General features: G+C 43.3%; 1 protein-coding gene across 1 annotated transcript in view; it reads right to left on the reverse strand.

Moving 5' to 3' along the window:
* Positions 1-22,684, reverse strand: part of ATP13A5 (ATPase 13A5) — an 85,434-nt gene that overhangs the window by 12,418 nt on the left and 50,332 nt on the right. The window contains exons 22-26 of the mRNA XM_029069488.2: positions 8,880-8,922; positions 7,799-7,908; positions 5,525-5,621; positions 4,354-4,426; positions 527-701 (exon numbers count right to left, since the gene is read on the reverse strand). Of these exons, the coding sequence (XP_028925321.1) occupies positions 527-701; positions 4,354-4,426; positions 5,525-5,621; positions 7,799-7,908; positions 8,880-8,922 (498 nt within the window). The remainder of the gene's footprint in view (positions 1-526; positions 702-4,353; positions 4,427-5,524; positions 5,622-7,798; positions 7,909-8,879; positions 8,923-22,684) is intronic.

Consider the following 22,684-nt stretch of genomic DNA (forward strand, 5'->3'; position numbering starts at 1 on the left):
ACCACTGGCGGACATGTGGCAGAGCTGGGACTACAACCCAAGTCCTTCTGACTTCTAAGCCTGTGTTCTATCCACCAAGTCATGCTGATTCTCACGAGTGGCAGGACGTAAGGCATACAAAAATCATTTTTGAATTTGCATTAAAAATATCTGCTTAGTGATATTTTTAACCAACTTCTCCCTACCATGTTATTTCTCACTGAATTAGTAGCTACTGAAATACATTTTTTCCATAACATGAGGTAGTTCTAAAGTACAACTAATGCATTATAGCAGAAATGACTGTTTATTTTAAAATTCAAATAAAGATATGTAAATTTCCTTCATTCCATTAAGGTATTTCCACCTGGTGATATTAACAATTTTGTTCAATAGTCCAATCCTTAATTCTTCAGAGACTTTACTTGGCCATTGGGTTTGACGAAGCGCTTAGTACAGTGCCCTTCACATAATAAGCACTCAGTAAATACCATTGACTGATTGATTGATCAGATTATGACCAACACCAAGAAAAAGAATCTTTTACCTGTTGTGATACACTTCACAGTACCAAGACTGCTGTTTCACAAAGAGGAAGGCCCAGATCTGCACAATAGCAGTGAATAAAATATTCAGCAAAACAGAAAGTAGCAAAGGCGGAGAAGTGAGCTGTCCTGCTGGTCTGTATGGAGCCAGCTTTGGGTATGCATGAGTTGAACTCACTGAAAGGAAAAAAATACGTTTTCCTTTTCACTTAAGCAATTCTGTGGCTGAACCGATAAACTGTATTTCATTCATATTCTTTGCCCTCAACTCTCTCTCACTCCTGGTAATTAAAAATCAAGAACGGCCAAATGGATTCTTCATTGGCAAGCTATACCACAGGAAGCTATTCTTTGAAGTGATCCAAATGCATCAGAACATTTCCCCTTAAACTCTGGCATTTCCCATGCTGCAGGCAAAACCTTTTAAAGACGATAAATCCAGTATATAGAATGTTTCAATTCTACTAGATGCCATTTACACAGAGCTCCTTTGAAATTCCATGTCATCTTAAAAAATACAGCATCTGTTATTTGACCTAATAAAAAACAATCCCTTCTCAGATTCTATAACTCTATAATCTATAGAACATATAATTCTATAATTCTGTAATCTTTGAGGTGAAAATGCAGCGTAGAGCATTTGTGCACCTCTGCGATGTCTGTAAAAGGCTTTCCTGCTGTAATGTTGATGTGCACATCCTGGCTACCATGCATAGGTTCAGTAGGATTGCAGATCTTTTCGTAGAGTCAAGGGAAAGGAGAGAGGGTTCTAGGAGACTAGGTTCCTTGGGGAAGTAAGATTCCAGCATCCTTTAAAGTGCATTAGAGTCCCTTAGGGATTTTGAATAGCAGTTTGGGCCTGTGAAACTTGATTTAATTTCTTTGGTATCCCCAGCAGCCAGTTTACAAATCAATCCATCAGGGTATTTACTGAATGCGTGCTATGCACAGAACACTGTACTGAACACTTGGGAGAGTACAATGCAACAGAAATAGCAGACACATTCCCTGCCCATAACAAGCTAAACTACAGGATTGAAAAAGCTGAACTCTGTAGTGAGTTTAGGGGACTGTGAGTCAGCCTGTTGTTGGGTAGGGATTGTCTTTATTTGTTGCCAAACTGTACTTTCCAAGTGCTTAGGACAGTGCTCCGCACACAGTAAGTGCTCAATAAATATGAATGAATAAATATGACTGAATTCTGGGAAGTTGTTGGCACACCTGGCCCGGGTCCTCACCCGTTATCTAATTATAATAGACTGAAAACTCACTGTGGTCAGGGAACATATCTGCTAACTCTGTCATATTGTACTGTATTGTGTTGTACTTCCCCAAGCTCTTAATAGAGTGGTCTCCATTTAGTAAACACTCAATACTATTGACTGGTACTTAAAAACACTTGTTCTGTTCCAAGTACTAGGCTAAGTGCTAGCAGAGCTGCGATGCAATAAGATTAGGCACATTCGTTTTCCCACATAGTCAAGGGGTGGAAGAACAGATATTCTATCCCCAGTGACAGATGAGAAGCAGCCCGACCTAGTGGAAAGAGCATGGGCCTGGGTTCTAATCCTAACTTGACCACTTGTCTCCTGTGTGACCTGGGGCCAAGTCACTTAACTTCTCTGTGCCTCAACTGCATCTGTAAGATGGGGATAAAAAGTGTGAACACTATGTGGGACAGGGACTGGGTCCAACAAGATTATCTTGTATCTTTCTTGGCATTTAGAACAGTGCTTGGCACATAGTGCTTAACAAATACTATTTAAAACAAAAAAGATGAGGAAACGGAGGCGCAGAGCAATTAGGTGACTTGCCTGAGATCACACAGCAGGCAAGTGGCATTAGATTAGAACCTGGATAAGAACCCAGGTCTCCTGACTCGCAGTCCTGTGGTCTTTCCACTAAGCCAGACTACGTACTGCTGTTCTCTCTCTAATGCATTCCTTTAAGAGATGTCCTCAAAGCTTACAATAAGGGCTCTTTACCCCACCTCTCTGACTTCTTTCCTCTGATTCCTCTCCCTCTCTTTAGCAATTCATCTCTGACTTCCTTCTTCACATATGTTTTTCTGCCCTACCTCCCACCAGCTTCCCTGCAGGGCCTCTATCTGATTATTTCTTATACTGTGATACCATCTGCCAGGAGACAGGTCTGTCTCTCTGTACACAGTCATTCCTCAAGGAAAACATGGGTACCGAAAGTAGTTGCTCAGCAATGCTAATTTAAACACAGAAATGTATTTTAGTGTCTGGACTTTTTAATTTGAGTCCAATTTTATAATTTTTTTAAAGGACTTTTTAGTCGGTTTTAATTGGCCAATATCATGCCCCTTTATGATCTATTTTCCTCGCTAATGTGGAGAAAAGCAACCCGAACATTAAGGCAGAAACACCATGGTGCACTGGGGGGGAAGAGGAATTGCTTTATCATCCATCCTGCATCAGAAAAAACTCTCGTGGAGAGTGTATTTACTCTTAAATTGGCATAATATTTAGAACCCTTGATTTTTTAAAAAAATACACAGAGCTAAAGGAAAAGGGTATTTCACACATAATGCCTGTGAAAATGGGGTTTGGAAATTATTTTAATGACAGTCAAATGAAAAATGAAAGTAACAGGAAAGAAGGTGAGGGCTGATAGGCTTCATCTTATTAGCTAGCATAAAGATGATACTGGCATATTTTGCCCTTTAATTTTATTTGCAGTGGTTACAGATAGATCATGAAAAATCCCTCAGAGCAGCTGGCACCATAAAATTCTGATTATCAGTGTGCAAGCTTATATAGATTAGAGTATGATGTGTATGTGTTTAGGCACACACAAAGTAGGCTCTTATGGAAATCAGTCCTGACTGAACACTTACTGTGTGCGCAGCTTGGGAGAATACAATACACAGAGTTGGTAGACACGTTTACTGCCCAAGTGATGAAACATTTCAGCTTTCTGAACTAAAAGTTTGTTTTTGTGTTTCATGGCATTTAAGTCCTTAGAATGCATCAATCACTGTTTTAAGCACTGGGAAGCAGCATGGCCTAGTGGACAGAACATGGACCTGGGAAGGACCTGGGTTCTATTCCTGGCCATGCCACTTGTCTGCTGTGTGACCTTGGACAAATCCCTTCACTTCTCTGTGCCTCAGTTTCCTTCTCTGTAAAATGGGAACTAAGACTCTGAGCCCCGTGGGACAGAGACAGGGATTTCCTTTTATCCACCCCAGTGCTTAGTACAAAGGGCCTGTTACAATACCACAATTATTGTCATCATTATTCATTCAATTATATCTGAGTGCTTACTGTGTGCAAAGCACTGTGCTGAGCCCATGAGAGAGTGCAAAATAATAGTCTAAATGGAGGGACAGATATTCAATTAAATTACAGATAGGGAAAATGGCAGAGTTTAGGATATGTACATAAAGGGTGTGGGACTGGGGGTGAAGGGAATATAAAGTGCTTAAGGGGTACAGATTCAAGTAGGTAGGAGAGGCATAAGGAGAGAAGATAGGGAAATGAGAGTTTAATCAGGGAAGGCCTCTTGGAGAAGATATCATTTAAGCAGGGCTTTGAAGGTGAGGAGTGTGGTGGTCTGTAACATACGAAGGGGGAAAAGTTCCAGGTTAGAGGGAGGGTGTGAGCAAGGGGTCAGGGTTGACAAGAAGAGATGGAAGTACAGAAAGTAGGTTGGCGTTTGTGGAGCAAACTGTGCCGGCTGGATTGTAGTAGGCGATCAGTGAGGTGAGGTAGGTGGGGGAGAGGTGATTGAGTGCCTTAAAGTACCCAGAATTCTACAGTGAATTACATATATGCCAAACAGCCTTGATTATGATGCTTACTTGTCAAACAGACCAAAAGGGTAATAAACAAATCTTGCGTAATATACTGGTAGTTCCCAAAGAGTTGTAATTGCTGAAAGGAAAAAAAAAAGTAGAGGTAAACGAGACTTGGATGGTAAAAGGCACACATATCATTGTCATCACCCAACAGTCTCACCCAATAATTAGGAGACAAGGATTATTAGCTCCATTTTGTAGGTAGGGAGAGACTAAAGGACTTCCTCACCCAGATAGCCAACAGCAAAAGCAAGTGTTCTTTCTGGCTATAGATGTTCTATTCTTTCTTGTAAATTTAGCACGGATGCTTAACTGTCCCAGGCCAGGCATCACAGTCACAGCTTACTGATGATATTCTACATGGACTTCAGTTTAGACTTCAGAGGAGGTGAATGCTGTCTGAGCTTTTATGTCCACTATTGTAATCGAAATCACAATAGGTTTTCAGGTCACAGTACCTACTTAGTCCCATTACACTTTCCATGTAGAGGGACAAGTGAATATTCTTTCTAAAATAAAACTGAAGAGCATTTGATCATTTTAATCCTGATAAGAATGAAGATCACCCCACAAGAAGTCTTCCCTCCCCCCTCAAAAGGGAAAACAGTTTGACAATTTATAATTTTATTTTTCCTTAGCAATCACCAAATACTGAAAGATAATTGCTTATTTCTGCTTTTTCCTTGTGAAGCAGGCAGCTTTTACACTGATCTAGAAGTAAAGATAGGTTTAATTTTGGCTTTCCAAAAGTTCTGAAACAACACAGGCTTTTTATATTTCTATAAAAATGATCTTGGGCATATGGGGATTGATGTGTATTTAGGGATAACAGTCATTAGGGCTATGATACTGGCTTCATTTTTCAGAGGAGGAAGTAGAGGAGCAGAGGAGAAAACCTCATAGATTATTGAGGCTTTCAGAGAACATCAGGAACAGAACCCGAAGGGATACAATAGTCTAATCCAGACTTCCAGGTTAGAACCATTACTAATTCCAGACCCAAGATTCCCAAATCCCATTTTCCAGTGGCTCCTGATGCAGATTCATTTTAGAAATTCATCTTCAAAGTAAAATATGTCACCTTATTTCCTTAAGATCCACAAAAAATACATCCAGGTGGGTCAGAGAGACCCTATTTAATTAGCTTTTACACAAGATGACCTTAGATTCTTACCCAATATAGCAGTGACGTGCCAATAAACTGAATTATGCCATACAATGTCAGGTATTTAAAGACCCCAAAGGAAGAAACAAGGGCAGCTCGGCCTTCCCTGTATAGGAAGAAGCAAAAAACAAGAAGTTATACTTGGCCCACATTTCCCAAACTTATGTGTTTTTTAAAAGAGATTGACCTCTTAAACCCTGGTGATTTCTAGTGTAAACGTTTTTCTGTAGTGTCTTGATTGTAATCACTGCATTCTAAACCAATTCACACCAACACTGCTTCTGAGGATTCTGCTACAAAGTGCTTTAGGGACTGGTGTTTGCAGATCTGGAGAAGTGGTGATAAAAATTTAATGTATGCCTTGGAAAGGGTATTTTTTGTTTTGGGGATTTTTTTTGGACCAATTCTCACTAAGAATTCTAGGGTAATATTCAAAGATACTGTGAATATTTACAATAGTAAAATATATAGTAATAAAAGCAAACACCTTATACAAAGGAAAAAAGTCTTTTTTCATTAATATGAGCAGGGAAGTAGGTGGATGGCCTAAAGACTGCAACTGGGATGGATAGCACAAAATGGGAAAGGGTAATATATCAAACTCTGAAGACTCAGAGGCAATGAAATGGTCTCCCAGGGGAAAAAAATGAAAATCCTAGTACTTAGAGGTCAAATCGAGAATGGTCACAAGGAGAGCACAGTCTTGCTAAAAATGAGGAGGTTTTGATGAATCAAACCAAACAAGGCTGAACCCTCTCTACGTTACATAAATCAGAGAAATATGAATGAAATACATTTCCTTGCAGACTAACAGCTGACTACTGAAGAACCTTCTAAAGTACCTATGGAGAGGTTGATATTGTAGATATAGGGAAGCACTGTGGCCTAGTGGAAAGAGCACGGATCCAGGAGTCAGAGGACCTGGGTTTTAATTCTGACTCCACTCTTTGCTGGGTGATCTTGGGCAAGTTACTTAACTTCTCTGTGCCTCAGGTACCTGACCTCTAAAATGGAGATTGGATTAAGAGTGTGAGTCCCATTTAGGACATGGACTGTGTCCAACCAGATAAGCTTGTATCTATCCCAGCGCTTAGGAGAGTGTCTGGCACATAGTAAGTGTTTAACAGTGGAGAAACCTGATTCTCCACTTTTCAAGGGGAAGCAGGTTGATATCAAACCTTGCTGAAGTCTCATAATAATCTTCTGTTGCCTTTCATGAAGACAGAGGTGATTTCAGCATGGCCTATCAGAAAGAGCATTGACCTGGGAGCCAGAGGACCTGAATTCTACTCCCAGCTCTGCCACTTGTTTGCTGTGTGACCTTGGACAAGTCACTTTGCTTCTCTGTGCAGTGTTACCTTATCTGGAAAATGGGGATTAAGACTGTGAGTTCCATGAGGGTCAGGGACTATGTCTAACCTGATTCTCTTGTTTCTACCCCAGCGCTTAGTACAGTGCCTGGCCCAAAGTAGGTGCTTAACAAATACCATAAAAAAATCACCTTAGGATCTTGTGGACTCACTGTACATCTTCTACTCCAGCTGAGGAACCCCAAAAGGCAGAGTGGATGAGAGTGGAGAGGAGGAGGAGCCAGCTAGAACAGTAGAGTGGGAGTGAGGGGGGGTGGGTGCAGTTTTAAGGGACTGTTAATAGTACTCCCTATTACATAATTTCAAAGGACAGCTGACACAATCTGGATAATCATAGTATAGTGGGGGATGTAAAGACATGAATTAAGCCTACTATTAAAGAGAATACTGTATTCTGAAGGTACTGAAGGCCCCGTGGATAGTATGTGTGTGTATGTGTATGTATACATACACATTTCCCACTGAAATGTTACTAATTTCTGCGTGGGAATAAATCTACTCTGACTCATCCAAATTCAGAGATCTGATGAAATGAAGGGGAAATTGGAGGGAAATTTGAAACCCCACAAATGCAGACTACATTTTTGCAAGAGTTTGGTAACCTGTACTTTTCATCAACTTCTTGGGATGGTTTTAGGGAAAATGAAGTGGAGAACTAAGCAATGACTCTTTGGAACTGATCATCGTAGCTAATTTGAAAAATTCAGCGCCAACCCAAAAAACCCTTTTAGTCATTGTTTTTCTCTTGAATTGTCTGGATCATGGTAACTGTTTACTTAATTGACCATGGTATTCCCTGAGTTGGTATCTTTTAGTGCCTGGAAACATGGGTCCTATATGTCATATGTCAGTGATTAGATTTATGGCACAAAATACAGCTAAAATGCAAAGAGAGGAACTCTCTCTAACTTACTTGATGAGGTGGAGCACACACTCTATATTTGAGAATTTGGAGGTGAAGGGGGAAGCCACTGATGCCTCCTGTTCTGACAGTGAGATTCCAGCATGAGCCATTTTCAAAGCCTGAAATAAAATGTGTTTTTTTTTACACCAGAAAACCCCACAAGCTTCTCTATTCAGTCCTTTCTGACAGTTTACAGATGCACATCATGAAGCCTGAGACACTGAAATTACATCATTCCAAGTGCCTGTTTCTCATGCCACATCTCACACCAAGTTGATTTGAAGAAAGCATTCCCCAGGTATTTGAAAGGAGAGGTCAGTATTTTCCTTCTTGAACTTTTCTGTGGGATTCTCTTAAACATGCTATGTCTCCTCTCAAGCCAAATAACTGGCTGTACAAAACATAGCTGCAATTAAAAGAATGACTTTATATAAATGCATCCTTTCATAGCAAAATGTTTAACTTTTATGTAACTATACATACAGAGATATAGATATATATGTATGTGTGTGTATGTTTGTGTGTATGTCTTTTGAGCTTATGGATGTTACTGATATTAAAGTCTTAACCATTCATTTGAATATGATTGAAAAGATTGAGGAAACTGGCAAACTTCCACTCATGTGAATGTGTCATCCTTTGCTCTGCTGATGCACTTGATCCTTGCAGTACCTAAAAAATGTTTTTACATGTTTTCTCTCAGTGTTATGAGTATTTTTATTAAGAAGTCAAGCGGTGCATTTAAAATCATCTTAAATATCTTGTTAGCAAAAGCAGAAGTCATTCATCACCCATTTCTGTGATTTAATTGTATGTTAAAATAGATGAGTGAAATCAACAAATCTAAAACTGTCTTGCCTGTGATTCACCTCTTCAATTCCTTAATCTATTCAAATGTTAGTGATGAGAATCAAAATGGCTGAGTTTGGGTTTCTTCTGTTTTCCCTCTCCTTTTATATTCAGAAAGAACTAACAAATTTAATATTCAAAAGAAGCTTAGCTGGAAGGAGGAGAGAAAAGGAAACTGCACGAACAATCCATTGAAGAAAAGGGAAATTTAACTAGATTAATGGCAATAATTTTTACTTACCCCACAGTCATTTGCTCCATCGCCACACATGCCCACGTAATAGCTTAAGGGAAAGGGAAAGGAAAATAAATCATTCAAGTCTGCATAGGTATAGTAGTATACTTACTGTTCTAAACACTGAGATTAAGCTAATCAGCTTGATCAAAACAAGCTAATCAGGTTGGACGCAGTCCATGTCACAGTCTTAATCCCCATTTTACAGATGAGGTAACTGAGGCACAGAGAAGTTAAGTGATTTGCCCAAGAACACAGAGCAGGCAAATGACGGAGCCAGAATTAGAACCCAGGTCCTTCTGACTCCCAGGCCCAAGCTCTATCCACTAGACTTGAACTAGGAAGAATAAAATATATGTATAGATCAGGAGTTAGTTTTTCGGCCACACCTCCAACTATGGCTAGACTATCACCATCATCCTATAATTGAAGAACTGAATGCCTGTGAAAGCAAATAAGTATCCATATCTGTCTTGCCTTTAGGAAGATGACACTACTGATTTAATGAGATCTTTTCCATGAGTGACTGAAAAACCTTTTCACAGGCTGACAGTCCATTGCTCGTCATTTGAACCCAGTTCTTGGCTCTAGTTATGTTGTCTGCCACCTCACAGGTCTGCCTACCAAAGCTTTGAGCAAGGAAGGCAACTCCTGTTTTCCTGGCTGCTTTGCCCACAGCTGTAGTCCTTTAATACGCCACTGCCATATTGCACTGTGATAGACTGTGCTTCCCTATGTCTAGGAACATTTATTCTGCTTCCTGTTGCGTATGCATGCCCTTTCAGTTCTCTGTACAGCAGCTGGTATCATCCACTCTTTTCACATCTTCTATCCAACAATGCTTGTTTTGATGAACATTGGCTCAGTGAGTTGAATACTTTCCAGGGTTTTATTGTTGGAGAATTGTCCTGGCATTTGATGTTGAGTATCGAGTGCCAGTTTTCATTTTGAGCCCAGAGTTTTCCAAGAGTGCATGGATGGGGGAAAAAAATCAGAGTCCTTCACTATAAATGTATTCATATGCATTGTGCTCTCCTAAGCACTTGATACAGTGCTCTGCACACAGTGCTCAAATATCACTGATATAAAAAGAACCAACAAAATAGACAGACACAGAAGTACAGGCACCCACAAAGATGAATATAAAGGCATACACAAACACACAAGGCCAAGGATGTGAACATAAAGATACCTGGGACCAAGAAATTGGGCACACATGTATATGTGTGCATGCGCACATACATGCACATAGACACACCAAAGACAAAACAGGTCAAGAAGGTGTTCAATGAAATATCCATAGGGCCAGGAAGGAACACGGACACACACACAGAGATGGACACACATAGAGTTCATTCCTTCAATAGTATTTATTGAGCGCTTACTATGTGCGGAGCACTGTACTAAGCGCTTGGAATGTACAAATCGGTAACAGATAGAGACAGTCCCTGCCCTTTGATTGGCTTACAGTCTAATCAGGGGAGACAGACAAGAACAGTAGCAATAAGTAGGATCAAGGGGATGAACATATTAAAACAATAGCAAATAAATAGAATCAAGGTGATGTACATCTCATTAACAAAATAAATAGGGTAATGAAAATATCTACAGTTGAGCGGACGAGTACAGTGCTGAGGGGATGGGAAAGGAGAGGGGGAGGAGCAGAGGGAAAGGAGGGAAAGGTTAAGAAGAACATCCAGGGAAAGCAGCGGGTGCTGTTTAGGTTCTAGAGAGCTGTTCCCCACTGAGGCGGCTGGGGAGAGAGGTTGTAGATCCAACTTCTGGTCCTCCCATTCCTGCTGAAGTGGCTGGGTGGGAAGGATCGTGTCGACACCCCTCAATCTTCCCCAGGGTTTAGGTTAAGGAAGAGAATAAGAGTGTATGAGAAACACAGTGGCAAGTGACAGGTTAAAGATGTACATATAATGCTAAGTTATCTGATGGTACAGATGGCCAGGAAGGTGAGGATTAGTCAAAGAAAGGCTCTTGGAGGAAGTGACGTCTTAGGAAGCATTTGGGTTGGATGTCTGCAGAATATAGTACTAGACATTTGGGGAACATGAGAAAAAAACCCAACATGATTCCTGCCATCAGGAGACTTAAAATCTGAGGTGGATACAAGGAAACATAAATGAATAAGTATGCTATCGTTAACGTGAGAGAATCAATCATATTTATTATTAATAATAAGAAATGTATTTAAGTGCTTACTATGTGCCAGGCACTGTTCTAAGTGCTGGGGTAGATACAAGATAATCAAATTGGACTCAGTCCCTACCCCAATTAGGACTCAGTCTTTACTCCCATTTTATAGATGAGGAAACTGAGGCACAGAGAAGTTGTGACTTTGCCCAAGTTCACACAACAGACAGGTGGAGGAGACAGGATTAGAAGCCAGGTCCTTCTGACTCCCAAGCCTGTGCTGTATCCATTACACCATGATGCTTCCCTATCGATTTCTTACTGTGTGCAAAGCACTGTACTAAGTGTCTGGGGAAGAGTTCAGTACAACAGATTTGAAAGACATGTTCCCTAACCACTATGAGCTTACAGTCAAGAAGGGGAGACAGACGTTAATATAAATAGATTAAATTATGGATATGTACATAAGTGCTCTGGAGCTAAGGGATGCATGAATAAAGGGTAAAAATCTTAGTTCAAGGGCAACGCAGAAGGAAGTTGTAGAAGAGATCTAAATATCCAATAAACAAAGAGATAAATATGTGAGAATGAGGAAATCAGTGGCTGGTATAAACCCAAAGAGTAGAGTAATAATTAATTAGAGAATCCCATAGGTGCAGTGGTTTCGATCCCGGCTCCGCCACTTGTCTGCTGTGTGAAATTGGACAAGTCACTTGACTTCTCTATGCTTCAGTTTCCTCATCTGTAAAATGGGGTTTTAGACTGTGAGCCTCATGTGGGTCAGGGACTGTGTCCTACCCAATTTGCTTGTATCCACCTCAGAGTTTAGTACAGTGCCTGGCATATATTGTGTTTAACACCTAGCAGAATTATTATTATCTCTTGTGAAGATGGCTATCAACGTTCTCTTTTGCTTTTCCTGCCCAGTCTCCAGCCCGTAACCTTAGAGACCAGACCTGAACTAGAGCCAGATTCTCCTGGGATTTCCACTCTGGATCCAGACCAAGCGATGGGTTTGGCTTTAAGGTCCATGGCCCAATCTCCTATCCGCACCCATCGGTGCCTACTCTAAAAGGGGGAGGAGCACACTGGATTTACCTTCACACCTTTTGGGGCTCACTCTTCCCATCCGTTGCAGCAAGAAAGCGGCAGGAGCATAGCAGCTCTATTCCTTGCACTATGGTGATGATAATGGTAATATAGCAACAACAATCGGGCTAGTTGTTAAGCGCTTTCTATGTGCCAAGCACTATACTAAACACTGGGACAGATACAATATATCCCGATCGGGCCCAGTCTCTCTCCCACCTGGGGCTCACAATCTAAGGGGAAGGCAGAATAGGTATTGAACCGATGGTTGAGGAAACGGAGGCCCAGAGAAATTAAGTGATTTACCCAAGGTCACACAGCAGGCAAGTGGTAGAGCTGGGATTAGAACCCAGGTCCTCTGACTGACTCCCAGACTCGTGCTCTTTAATGAGAAGCAGCGTGGTTTAGTGGAAAGAGCATGGGCTTGGGAGTCAGAGGTTGTGGGTTCTAATCCTGACTCCACCACTTGTCAGCTGTGTGACCTTGGGCAAGTCACTTCACTTCTCTGCCTCAGTACCTGGTCGGTAAAATGGGGATTGAGACTGTGAGGCCCTCGTGGGACATCTTGATTACTTTGTATCTACCTCAGTTCTTAGAACAGTGCGTGGCACTTAATAAGTGCTTAAGAAATACCATCATTATTATTATGCGACTACTCTGATGGCTGGCAGGGCACAGCCCCTTTGTGTCGGGGTGATCCCTCCCTTTGGCTACTGACACAAGGATAAGATGCCCCCTCAGTCCCTCTGAAAGACGCAAGCAATAGCAGTGCTGAAATCAGTCGAGAGGATCTGAAGTTGCCAGACGCCCGAGAAGGGTCTACGGGCCTGGACTTGCTTCGGTGAATCCGAGCCCCAAGCACTTATGTATATGCTTCTAACTTATTTGTTTATAAATGTAAGCTCACTGTGGGCAGGGAACGTGTCCATTTATTGTTACATTGCACTCTCCCAAAAACTTAGTATAGTGCTTTGTACACAGTGAGAGATAGATAAATACGATTGAAATGAATGGATGGGCTAAACATCTGGCAGTGGCCGAAGGTGACAGCACTGCTATTTTTCTGGATCTCGCCAGGGTCTGGTGTGGGTAGTTCCTCTCAGTGCAAACTGGGACGCTATCACAAGGGTCATCTGGGCAGCGTGAGGGTCCCGTGAGGATCCGGTGTGCCAAGTAGGGACCCACAGACACAGTGCCTGCTCACGTCTGGCCCCCGTATATGGGCATCTGTGGGTGGGGAGGTCCAGTGGGGATCCAGCACCCTGGGAAGCGACCACTGCCTCATTGCACTGCCCAGCAGTGTTCGCGCTCTCCTTTGGGGCTCGGGCACCGTGTCAACTCCTTTTGGATCACGACGGCAGAAGAGACACACCCGGGGAAAAATTAGGAACAGGGACATGAGAATTGACTGTCTTTTAGGTAGTTGTATCCAAGAAGCGCCAGAGCAACGTCCATTGATCCTTCTTTCCATGTGAGACCTAACACCTACCAAAGACCCCAAAACAGTGGTGAAGACAGAGGCGAAGCATCAATGAATACCTTTTACTTCATTTGCCTCCATCTCCCTCTCTGCCCTTTCCATCTTTCTCTTTTCTTTTTTTATGGTATTCGTTAAACGCTTATTGTGTGCCAGGCACCGGGGTAGACACAAGCTAATCAGGTTGGACACAGTCCATGTCCCCTGTGGGCTTACAGTCTTAATCTTCATTTTACAGATGAGGAAACTGAGGCACAGAGAAGTGAAGTGACCTAAGGTCACACAGCAGACAAGTGGTAGAGGCAGAATTAGAACCCAGTCCCACTGACTCCCAGGCCCGTGCTCTATCCTCTAGGCCACATTGCTTCTCTTTCCTGCTCTACTGTTCTTCCCTCCAGGCCTTCCCACAGTTCAAGCAATCCATCAATCAATGATATTTGAGTGTTTACTGTGTGCAAATCAATGGTATTTGAGCACTTTCTGTGGGCAGAACACTGTACTAAGCGCTTGGGAGAGTAAAACACAGCAATATTAATGTTACCACCCCCCGGCAAACTCCAAATGAAAACTAGATATCCCTCCCCGCAACTCTGGGTCGATTGTCGATCACTTCAAATTTTCTCAGGGTGGCTCCCGGGCTCTCAGCTAACAAGGCACGCGGCTGACTGGCCGTGAGCCCGGAGATGAATGCAACCTCTCGAGGGCTCGGAAACTGCTTGCCGCTTTTCACTGCAACACGAGCTGCTCCAGCAGCAAGCGGTTTCAGTGTCCCCTGTGGCATCTGGGAAATAAATTAGGAGATAGACACATCCATATATATTGCTACAGCATTTGTACATCCTGCACAATTCGCGAGGCAGTGAAACTGAGATATTGAACTTCTTCTCATCTATCTCTAATTTACATACTCAGGCATGAGTAGAGACAGATGCTTGATATAGAGCCAGGCACCATTTTCCATGAACTCACATACTATTTAAAAATGGAAATCAATAAGAACAGCATGTTTTTTACATTCTTGGAGAGTTTTGTAAACAATGGCAGATATTTAGACACAAAGAAATTGCACACTGCACATACTTAAATGAAAGCATAAGGTTTCATTAAAACTAATCGATCGGATAACAATCATTTGTCTCTATTATTCTTCAATTATGTCTATTGTGCATCTAAGGTGTGCAGAGCACTGCACTAAACTCTTGGGAGAGTACAATATAGCAGAGTTGGTAGACACCTTCCCTGCTCCTAATGAGCTTTCAGTCTGAAGGGGGAGACAGACATACGTTCAACCTTCACAACATCTCTAGCACTCACCCCTTCCTGCCACATTTATCCAAGCGCTTATCTTATCCTGCCTTGATTACTCCATCAGCCTCCTCACTGACCTCCCTGCTTCTTGTCTCTCCTCACTCCAGTCCATACTATGTTACCTGGATCATTACTTAACAAAAAACATTCAATCCATGTTTATCCATTTCTCGAGAACCACCAGTGATTGCCCGGCCACCTCTGCATCAAACAGAAACTACTTACCATCTCCTTAAAGCCCTCAATTCATTCATTCAATAGTATTTATTGAGCGCTTACTATGTGCAGAGCATTGTACTAAGCGCTTGGAATGTACAAATTGGTAACAGATAGAGACAGTCCCTGCCCTTTGACGGGCTTACAGTCTAATCTCAATCACCTTGGCCCATCCTACCTTACCTCACTGCTCTTCCAACACAACCCAGCCTGCACACTTCACTCCACACACTGTACCTCTATCTTATCTATCTCAGGGCTGACCTCTGGCTCACATCCTGTCTCTGGCCTAGAAAGCCTCCCCTCTATAAATCTGACAGGTGACTACTCTCCCCACCTTCAGAGCCTTACTGAAGGCACATCTCCCCCAAGGGCCCTTCCCTAAGCCCTTTTTGCCTCCTATTCCACTCTCACACTTGGATTTGCTCTTTATTCACCCCTCCTTCAGCACCACAACACTTATGTACATACCTGCAATTTATTTATTTACATTAATATCTGTCGCCCTTAGATTTATCTAAGCTGTAAGATCATTGTAGGCAGGGAACAAATGTCTACCAATTCTGTTCTATTGCAGTACAATGCTCTGCAGACAGTAAGCAGTCAATAAATATGACTGATCAATTAAGCACTTACCATGTCAAGCACTGCTTTAAGCACTGGGGTAGGGGCAGGTTCATCAGGTCAGACACAGTCCTTGTCTCACATGGGGCTCATAGATTAAGGAGAAGGGAGGACAAGTGTTGAATCCCCCTTTTCAAATGCAGAAACTGAGGCATAGGGAAATTAAGTGAGTTGCCCGAGGTCACACATCAAGCGATCGGCATAGCCAGGATTAGAACCCAGGTTCCACTGACTTCCAGGCCTGAGCCTTTCCACTAGGCCATGCTGCTCCTCTAGTCTGGTTCATCACATAGTCATCTGTACATATAAAAATGGAACTGAGATAAAAATCCCTCTGGGTCTATTCCAGATCACAGCGTGCATGAGTCCACACAGACTAAACACGGATGTAGGCTGTGGATGATGACTCTACTTACAGCCGCGATTATGGCTGTCATAGCTGCATCAGTGTCTGGATTTCATGCTCTTTTTGGCTTCAACCACTCCTGATTTTTTTTTGCTGGGTTTCCTGAAGGTCCATATATTCCAACAAACCCAGCAAAGAGTGGAATAACAGAATCGGGGCCAGGTGGAAATGCACACCACCTTCTATTTCTACAAAATTTGTTGCCATTGACAGTACTTTCTTGTTTTTGTTTCAAATGGGACTGTAAGCTTGTTTTGGGTAGGGAAACCGTCTGCTATATTCTGTTGTACTCTCCCAAGTACTTGGTACAGTGCTCTGTGCTCAGTAAGTGCTCGATAAACATGATTGAATTAATGATCTGCACATAGTAAGTACTCAGTAAATACCACTGATACTTGTTAAGCACTTACTATGTTCCGGGCACTATCCTAAGTCCTGGGGTAAACACAAGATATCACCTGGGCACAGCCCCTGTCCCACATGGGTCTCACAGTCTAAATCAGAGGGAGGAAGATGTATTTCCCATTTTACAAATGAGGTAACTAAGGTACAGAGTAGTAAAGTGACTTGCCCGAGATCACACAACAGATAAGTGGCAGAAAAGGAATAGAACTCAGGTCCCCATCTCCCTGCCCGTGCTCTTTCCACTAGATTGAAATCAGTCAATCACTGAATGGCATTTATTGAGCTCTGACTGCAGGCAAAGTACTGTAGTAAGTGCTAGGAAGAGGTTTACACAAACTAACTTAGCAATTAACCTCCTTAGGGGCAGGGGTCATGATTTGTACTTCCACTGCACTCTTCCAAACTCCTAGTTCAATTTCTGCGCACATTAAATGCTTGTTAAATACTAATAAAATTAATATTATGCTACTTGTTAAGCACTTACTATGTGCCAAGTACTGTTCTAAACACTGAGGTAGGTACAAGCGAATCAGGTTGAACAGTCCCTGTTCCACATGGGGCTCACACTCTTAATTCCCATTTTACAGTTGAGGTAATTGAGGCCCAGAGAAATTAAGTCTCTTGCCCAAGGTCACACAGCAGACACGTGGCAGAGCTGGGATTAGAATCCATGATCTACTGACTCCCAGGCCCATGCTCTATCCTCTAAACCACACTGTTTCTGATAATGGTATTTGTTAAGGGTGGCTCAGTGGAAAGAGCACGGGCTTGGGAGTCAGAGGTCATGGGTTCTAATGCCGGCTCTGCTACTTGTCAGCTGTGTGACTTCGGGCAAGTCACCTAACTTCTCTGTGCCTCAGTTCCCTCATCTGTAAAAGAGGGATTAATACTGTGAGCCCCACATGGGACAACCTGATCACCTGTATCCCCCAGCTCTTAGAACAGTGCTTTGCATATAGTAAGCACTTAACAAATACCATTATTATTATTATTATGTGCCAGGCACTGTACCAAGCTCTGGAGTGGATACAGTTCCAGTCCTACATGGGGCTCACAGTCTCGGTCCCGATTTTTCAGACGAGGTAACAGAGGCACAGAGAAGTTCAGTGACTGCTCAAGGTCACACAGTGGACAAGTGGTGGAGTTGACTAAATTCCTCTAATTCTGCAGAGTTCATGCAAATTTTAAAAGTGACTGTCAACTCCACACTGCTCTGCACACAGTAAGCTCTCAATAAGTACGATTGAATGAATGAATCTCCAACTTTCTGTACTTTTTTAGAAAAACAAAAATCTCCAGCTTTCCATCCTTTTTTTTAATGCTATTTGTTAAGCGTATACTATGTGTCAAGCACTGTTTTAAGTGCTAGTATAAGTGCACATTAGTCAGGTAGGACACAGTCCCTGTCCCACGGGGGCTCACAGTCTATGTTGGAGGGAGAACAATTGCTGAATCCTTATTTTACAGTTAAAGAAACTGAAGCACAGAGAAGTTAAGAGTCTTCTCCAAGGTCACACAGCAGGCTAGTGGCAGAACCAGGATCATAACCTCTGACTCCCAGGCCTGTGCTTTAATTCACGAGGTCATGCTGCTTCTTGCTACTGGCTGCTCCTCCCAGTATCATGTGTTTTAATAATAATAATAATAATGTTGGTATTTGCTAAGCGCCTACTATGTGCAGAGCACTGTTCTAAGTGCTGGGGTAGATACAGGGTAATCAGGTTGTCCCACGTGAGGCTCACGGTCTTATCCCCATTTTACAGATGAGGTAACTGAGGCATAGAGAAGTTAAGTGACTTGCCCACAGTCACACAACTAACAAGTGGCAGAGCCGGGACAAGTTTTAGGCAGCTGCTGTTAGTGATAGCAGCAGTTTCTAATTTAGGCTGTTCAGCAGCTACTGCTTTACTCCCCCAAGGAAATGCAGACTTGCTCCAGTGTGTATTTCTGTACATGAATGTGTGCATAATAATTATAACTGTGATATCTGTTAAGTGCTTACTATGTGCCAGGCACTGTTCTAAGCAGTGGGGTGGGTACAAGCAAATTGGGTTGGACAGAGTCCCTCTCCCACCTGGGGCTCACATTTTACAGTCCCCATTTTACAGATGAGATAAGAGGCGCAGAGAATTGAAGTGACTTGCCCGAGGTCACATGGCAGACAAGCGGTGGGGTACAGATTAGAACCCATGACCCTCTGACCCCCAGGCTCCTGCTCTATCCACTGTGGTTTATATTAGGTGAGTGGGTATGCGGGGGGAGGTTTATCAGTGAATTGAGTGTAAGAGTCTCTAAATGAGTGTATGTGTTTGTGTCCCCCTGGGTGAGTTTTTATAAGGGTGTGAGTAAATTGTTGGGCTAGTGTGTGTGTTTGTGTCTCCCTGAATGAGTTTTTATAAGGGTGTGGGGAAATTGTTGGGCTAGTGTGTTTAGGGGGGATTAGCCTTATTTTTGATGTGCTGAAAAGATCACTGCTGTAGAAACCAGGATAACTGGGTTGAAGATTCAATTTTGTCTGTTGTTGCTGTGCCATAAGAAGTGAAGGCTTCTGACCAAAGAATCACCTTGGGTGTTCTGGGAGATGGATAGACCAGTAGCGATCCGGAAAATAGCTGGCCAATGTGGGCAAAAAAGATAACACAGGTGACTAAGGCAGCCACCATTCCAGGTCATGGTGCCACAGCCCTGTATTGCACGATACTATGGTTCTGCAAATACAAAAACAAAAAAATCCTTCACATGTGCTTTGCAATGTGCTGCATCTGGGCTCTGTGTAGGAGCCTCAGAGCACTGCTGGTGGAAACCTAGATAACAGGCTGATGTTGTCCACCTCAAGTTTAACCTCTTATGCTTTAACTCTGCCCTTTCCTTGGTTCTAAAGCAGTCACCTTGCCCCCTCCTAACTTACCTCGCTGCTCTCCTACTACAACCCAGCCCTCAGACTTTGTTCCTCAAATGACAATCTACACACTGTACCTCAATCTTATCTATCTCCTCACTGACCTCTCGCCCACATTCTGTCTCTGGCCTGAAACCACTTTATATCCAACTGACAATTAGTCTCCCCACCTTCAAAGCCTTGCTGAAGACACATCTCCTCCAAGATGCCTTCCCAGACTGAGCCCTCGCATCCTCTTCCACTCCCTTCTGCATCACCCTTGAGTTTGGATTTACTTCCTTTATTCACCCCTTTCTAAGCCCCACAGCACTTTTATATACACATCTGTCATTTATTGATATCACTGTGGGCAGGGAATGTGTCTGTGTAATTTTATATTTTACTTTCCCAAATGCTTAATATAGTGCTTTGCACACAGTAAGTGCTCAGTAAATACGACTGATGAACGAATGTCTTTCTCCCCCTTGAGACTAAGCTCATAGCGGTCAAGGAACGTGTCTGTTAACTCTATTATATCGTATTCTCCCAAGTGCGTAGTACAGTGCTCTGCAAATAGTAAGCACTCAATAATTATGATTTATTGAGCGTCTGTCACTTATTCCCCCTCTCCATGACCTAGCAGGAACATGTCTGGCAGGATGGTTCTAGGCTCTGAAGTCTCAGTACTGAGACTTAACCGTTGTTCTCTCTTTCTGTTTTAATGGCATTTGTTAAGCTCTTACTATGTGTCAGGCTCTGTACTAAGCACTAGGCTAGATACAAACTAATCAGGTTGGACACAGGGACTTTTAATCCCCATTTTACAGATGTGGTAACTGAGTCACCGAGAAGTGAAGTGACTTGTCCAAGGTCACACAGCAGACAAATGGCAGAGCCGGGATCAGAATCTAGGTCCTTGCACTATCCACTAGGCATAACTAGGCAGGAGTCTCAACAGGAGACTCCACCCTCATCCTCTAGTGATTTGCCATTTAGTGCGGGCATAGATTCCTTAACCCCAGATGAAGCTGAACAATTCCCTTAGCGATTATATGTTCACTTTTTGCACACTTCTCCAAAAATGGGAGTTGATGTGATTTATGCTGGGAGCAGAGAAAGGAAACTAAGGAAAGAGGAATGATCTGTGGAAGACTTTCAATGACCATTCCTGTTTTTTCCTTATTCTGTTCAGGATTTAGGAAAATATTCTGTAGGAAAATATTTCTCAGGAAAATATCCTGATAAAATGTTGGTTTGTCCTGGATTCAGTACTATAATTAGGAAAAGAGGTACTTTCAAAATTTATATTTAACATGGAGAAAACACTCATACATCCCAAAAATTACTTCTTTCAAATAATATAAAATGACCACTTGAGATAAATAGCTACCTGAGTTATTGGCTATCACACCATAAAAAGCAGCCTTTGCAACTTCCCCAAACATTATGAAAAATAATTAAAAAAAAATTCAAAGAGAGAGACAGTGCCAGAAGCATCTGCTACTTGATGGGTGCTTAGCTTTTCCTTTAGCCACATCCTTTCTATTAGCAGTGGTATTTATTGAGCACTTACTATGTGCAGAGCATGGTACTAAGCACTTGGGAGAGTACAATGCAACAATTAGGAGACATTTCCTGCCTATAACGACCATACGGTCTAGAGGATCTTTTCATTCATTCATTCATTCAATAGTATTTATTGAGCGCTTACTATGTGCAGAGCACTGTACTAAGCGCTTGGGATGAACAAGTCGGCAACAGATAGAGACGGTCCCTGCCGTTTGACGGGCTTACAGTCTAATCGGGGGAGACGGACAGACGAGAACAATGGCAATAAACAGAGTCAAGGGGAAGAACATCTCGTAAAAACAATGGCAACTAAATAGAATCGAGGCGATGTACAATTCATTAACAAAATAAATAGGGTAACGAAAATATATACAGTTGAGCGGACGAGTACGGTGCTGTGGGGATGGGAAGGGAGAGGTGGAGGAGCAGAGGGAAAAAGGGGAAAATGAGGCTTTAGCTGCGGAGAGGTAAAGGGGGGATGGCAGAGGGAGTAGAGGGGGAAGAGGAGCTCAGTCTGGGAACGCCTCTTGGAGGAGGTGATTTTTAAGTAGGGTTTTGAAGAGGGAAAGAGAATCAGTTTGGCGGAGGTGAGGAGGGAGGGCGTTCCGGGACCGCGGGAGGACGTGACCCAGGGGTCGACGGCGGGATAGGCGAGACCGAGGGACGGTGAGGAGGTGGGCGGCGGAGGAGCGGAGCGTGCCGGGTGGGCGGTGGAAAGAGAGAAGGGAGGAGAGGTAGGAAGGGGCAAGGTGATGGAGAGCCTCGAAGCCTAGAGTGAGGAGTTTTTGTTCGGAGCGGAGGTCGATAGGCAACCACTGGAGTTGTTTAAGAAGGGGAGTGACATGCCCAGATCGTTTCTGCGGGAAGATGAGCCGGGCAGCGGAGTGAAGAATAGACCGGAGTGGGGCGAGAGAGGAGGAAGGGAGGTCAGAGAGAAGGCTGACACGGTAGTCTAGCCGGGATATAACGAGAGCCCGTAACAGTAAGGTAGCCGTTTGGGTGGAGAGGAAAGGGCGGATCTTGGCGATATTGTAGAGGTGAAACCGGCAGGTCTCGGTAACGGATAGGATGTGTGGGGTGAACGAGAGGGATGAGTCAAGGATGACACCGAGATTGCGGGCCCGAGAGACGGGAAGGATGGTCGTGCCATCCACGGTGATAGAGAAGTCTGGGAGAGGACCGGGTTTGGGAGGGAAGATGAGGAGCTCAGTCTCACTCATGTTGAGTTTTAGGTGGCGGGCCGACATCCAGGTGGAGACGTCCCGGAGGCAGGAGGAGATGCGAGCCTGAAGGGAGGGGGAGAGGACAGGGGCGGAGATGTAGATCTGCGTGTCATCTGCGTAGAGATGGTAGTCAAAGCCGTGAGAGCGGATGAGTTCACCGAGGGAGTGAGTGTAAATGGAGAACAGAAGAGGGCCAAGAACTGACCCTTGAGGAACTCCAACAGTTAAAGGATGGGAGGGGGAGGAGGCTCCAGCGAAGGAGACCGAGAATGACCGGCCAGAGAGGTAAGAGGAGAACCGGGAGAGGACAGAGTCCGTGAAGCCAAGGTGAGATAAGGTATGGAGGAGGAGGGGATGGTCGACAGTGTCAAAGGCAGCAGAGAGGTCAAGGAGGATCAGAATGGAGTAAGAGCCATTGGATTTGGCAAGAAGGAGGTCACGGGTGACCTTAGAGAGAGCAGTCTCGGTAGAGTG

The sequence above is a fragment of the Ornithorhynchus anatinus genome, chromosome 7 (genome assembly GCF_004115215.2).
Source record: "Ornithorhynchus anatinus isolate Pmale09 chromosome 7, mOrnAna1.pri.v4, whole genome shotgun sequence".
Classification (NCBI taxonomy): domain Eukaryota; kingdom Metazoa; phylum Chordata; class Mammalia; order Monotremata; family Ornithorhynchidae; genus Ornithorhynchus; species Ornithorhynchus anatinus.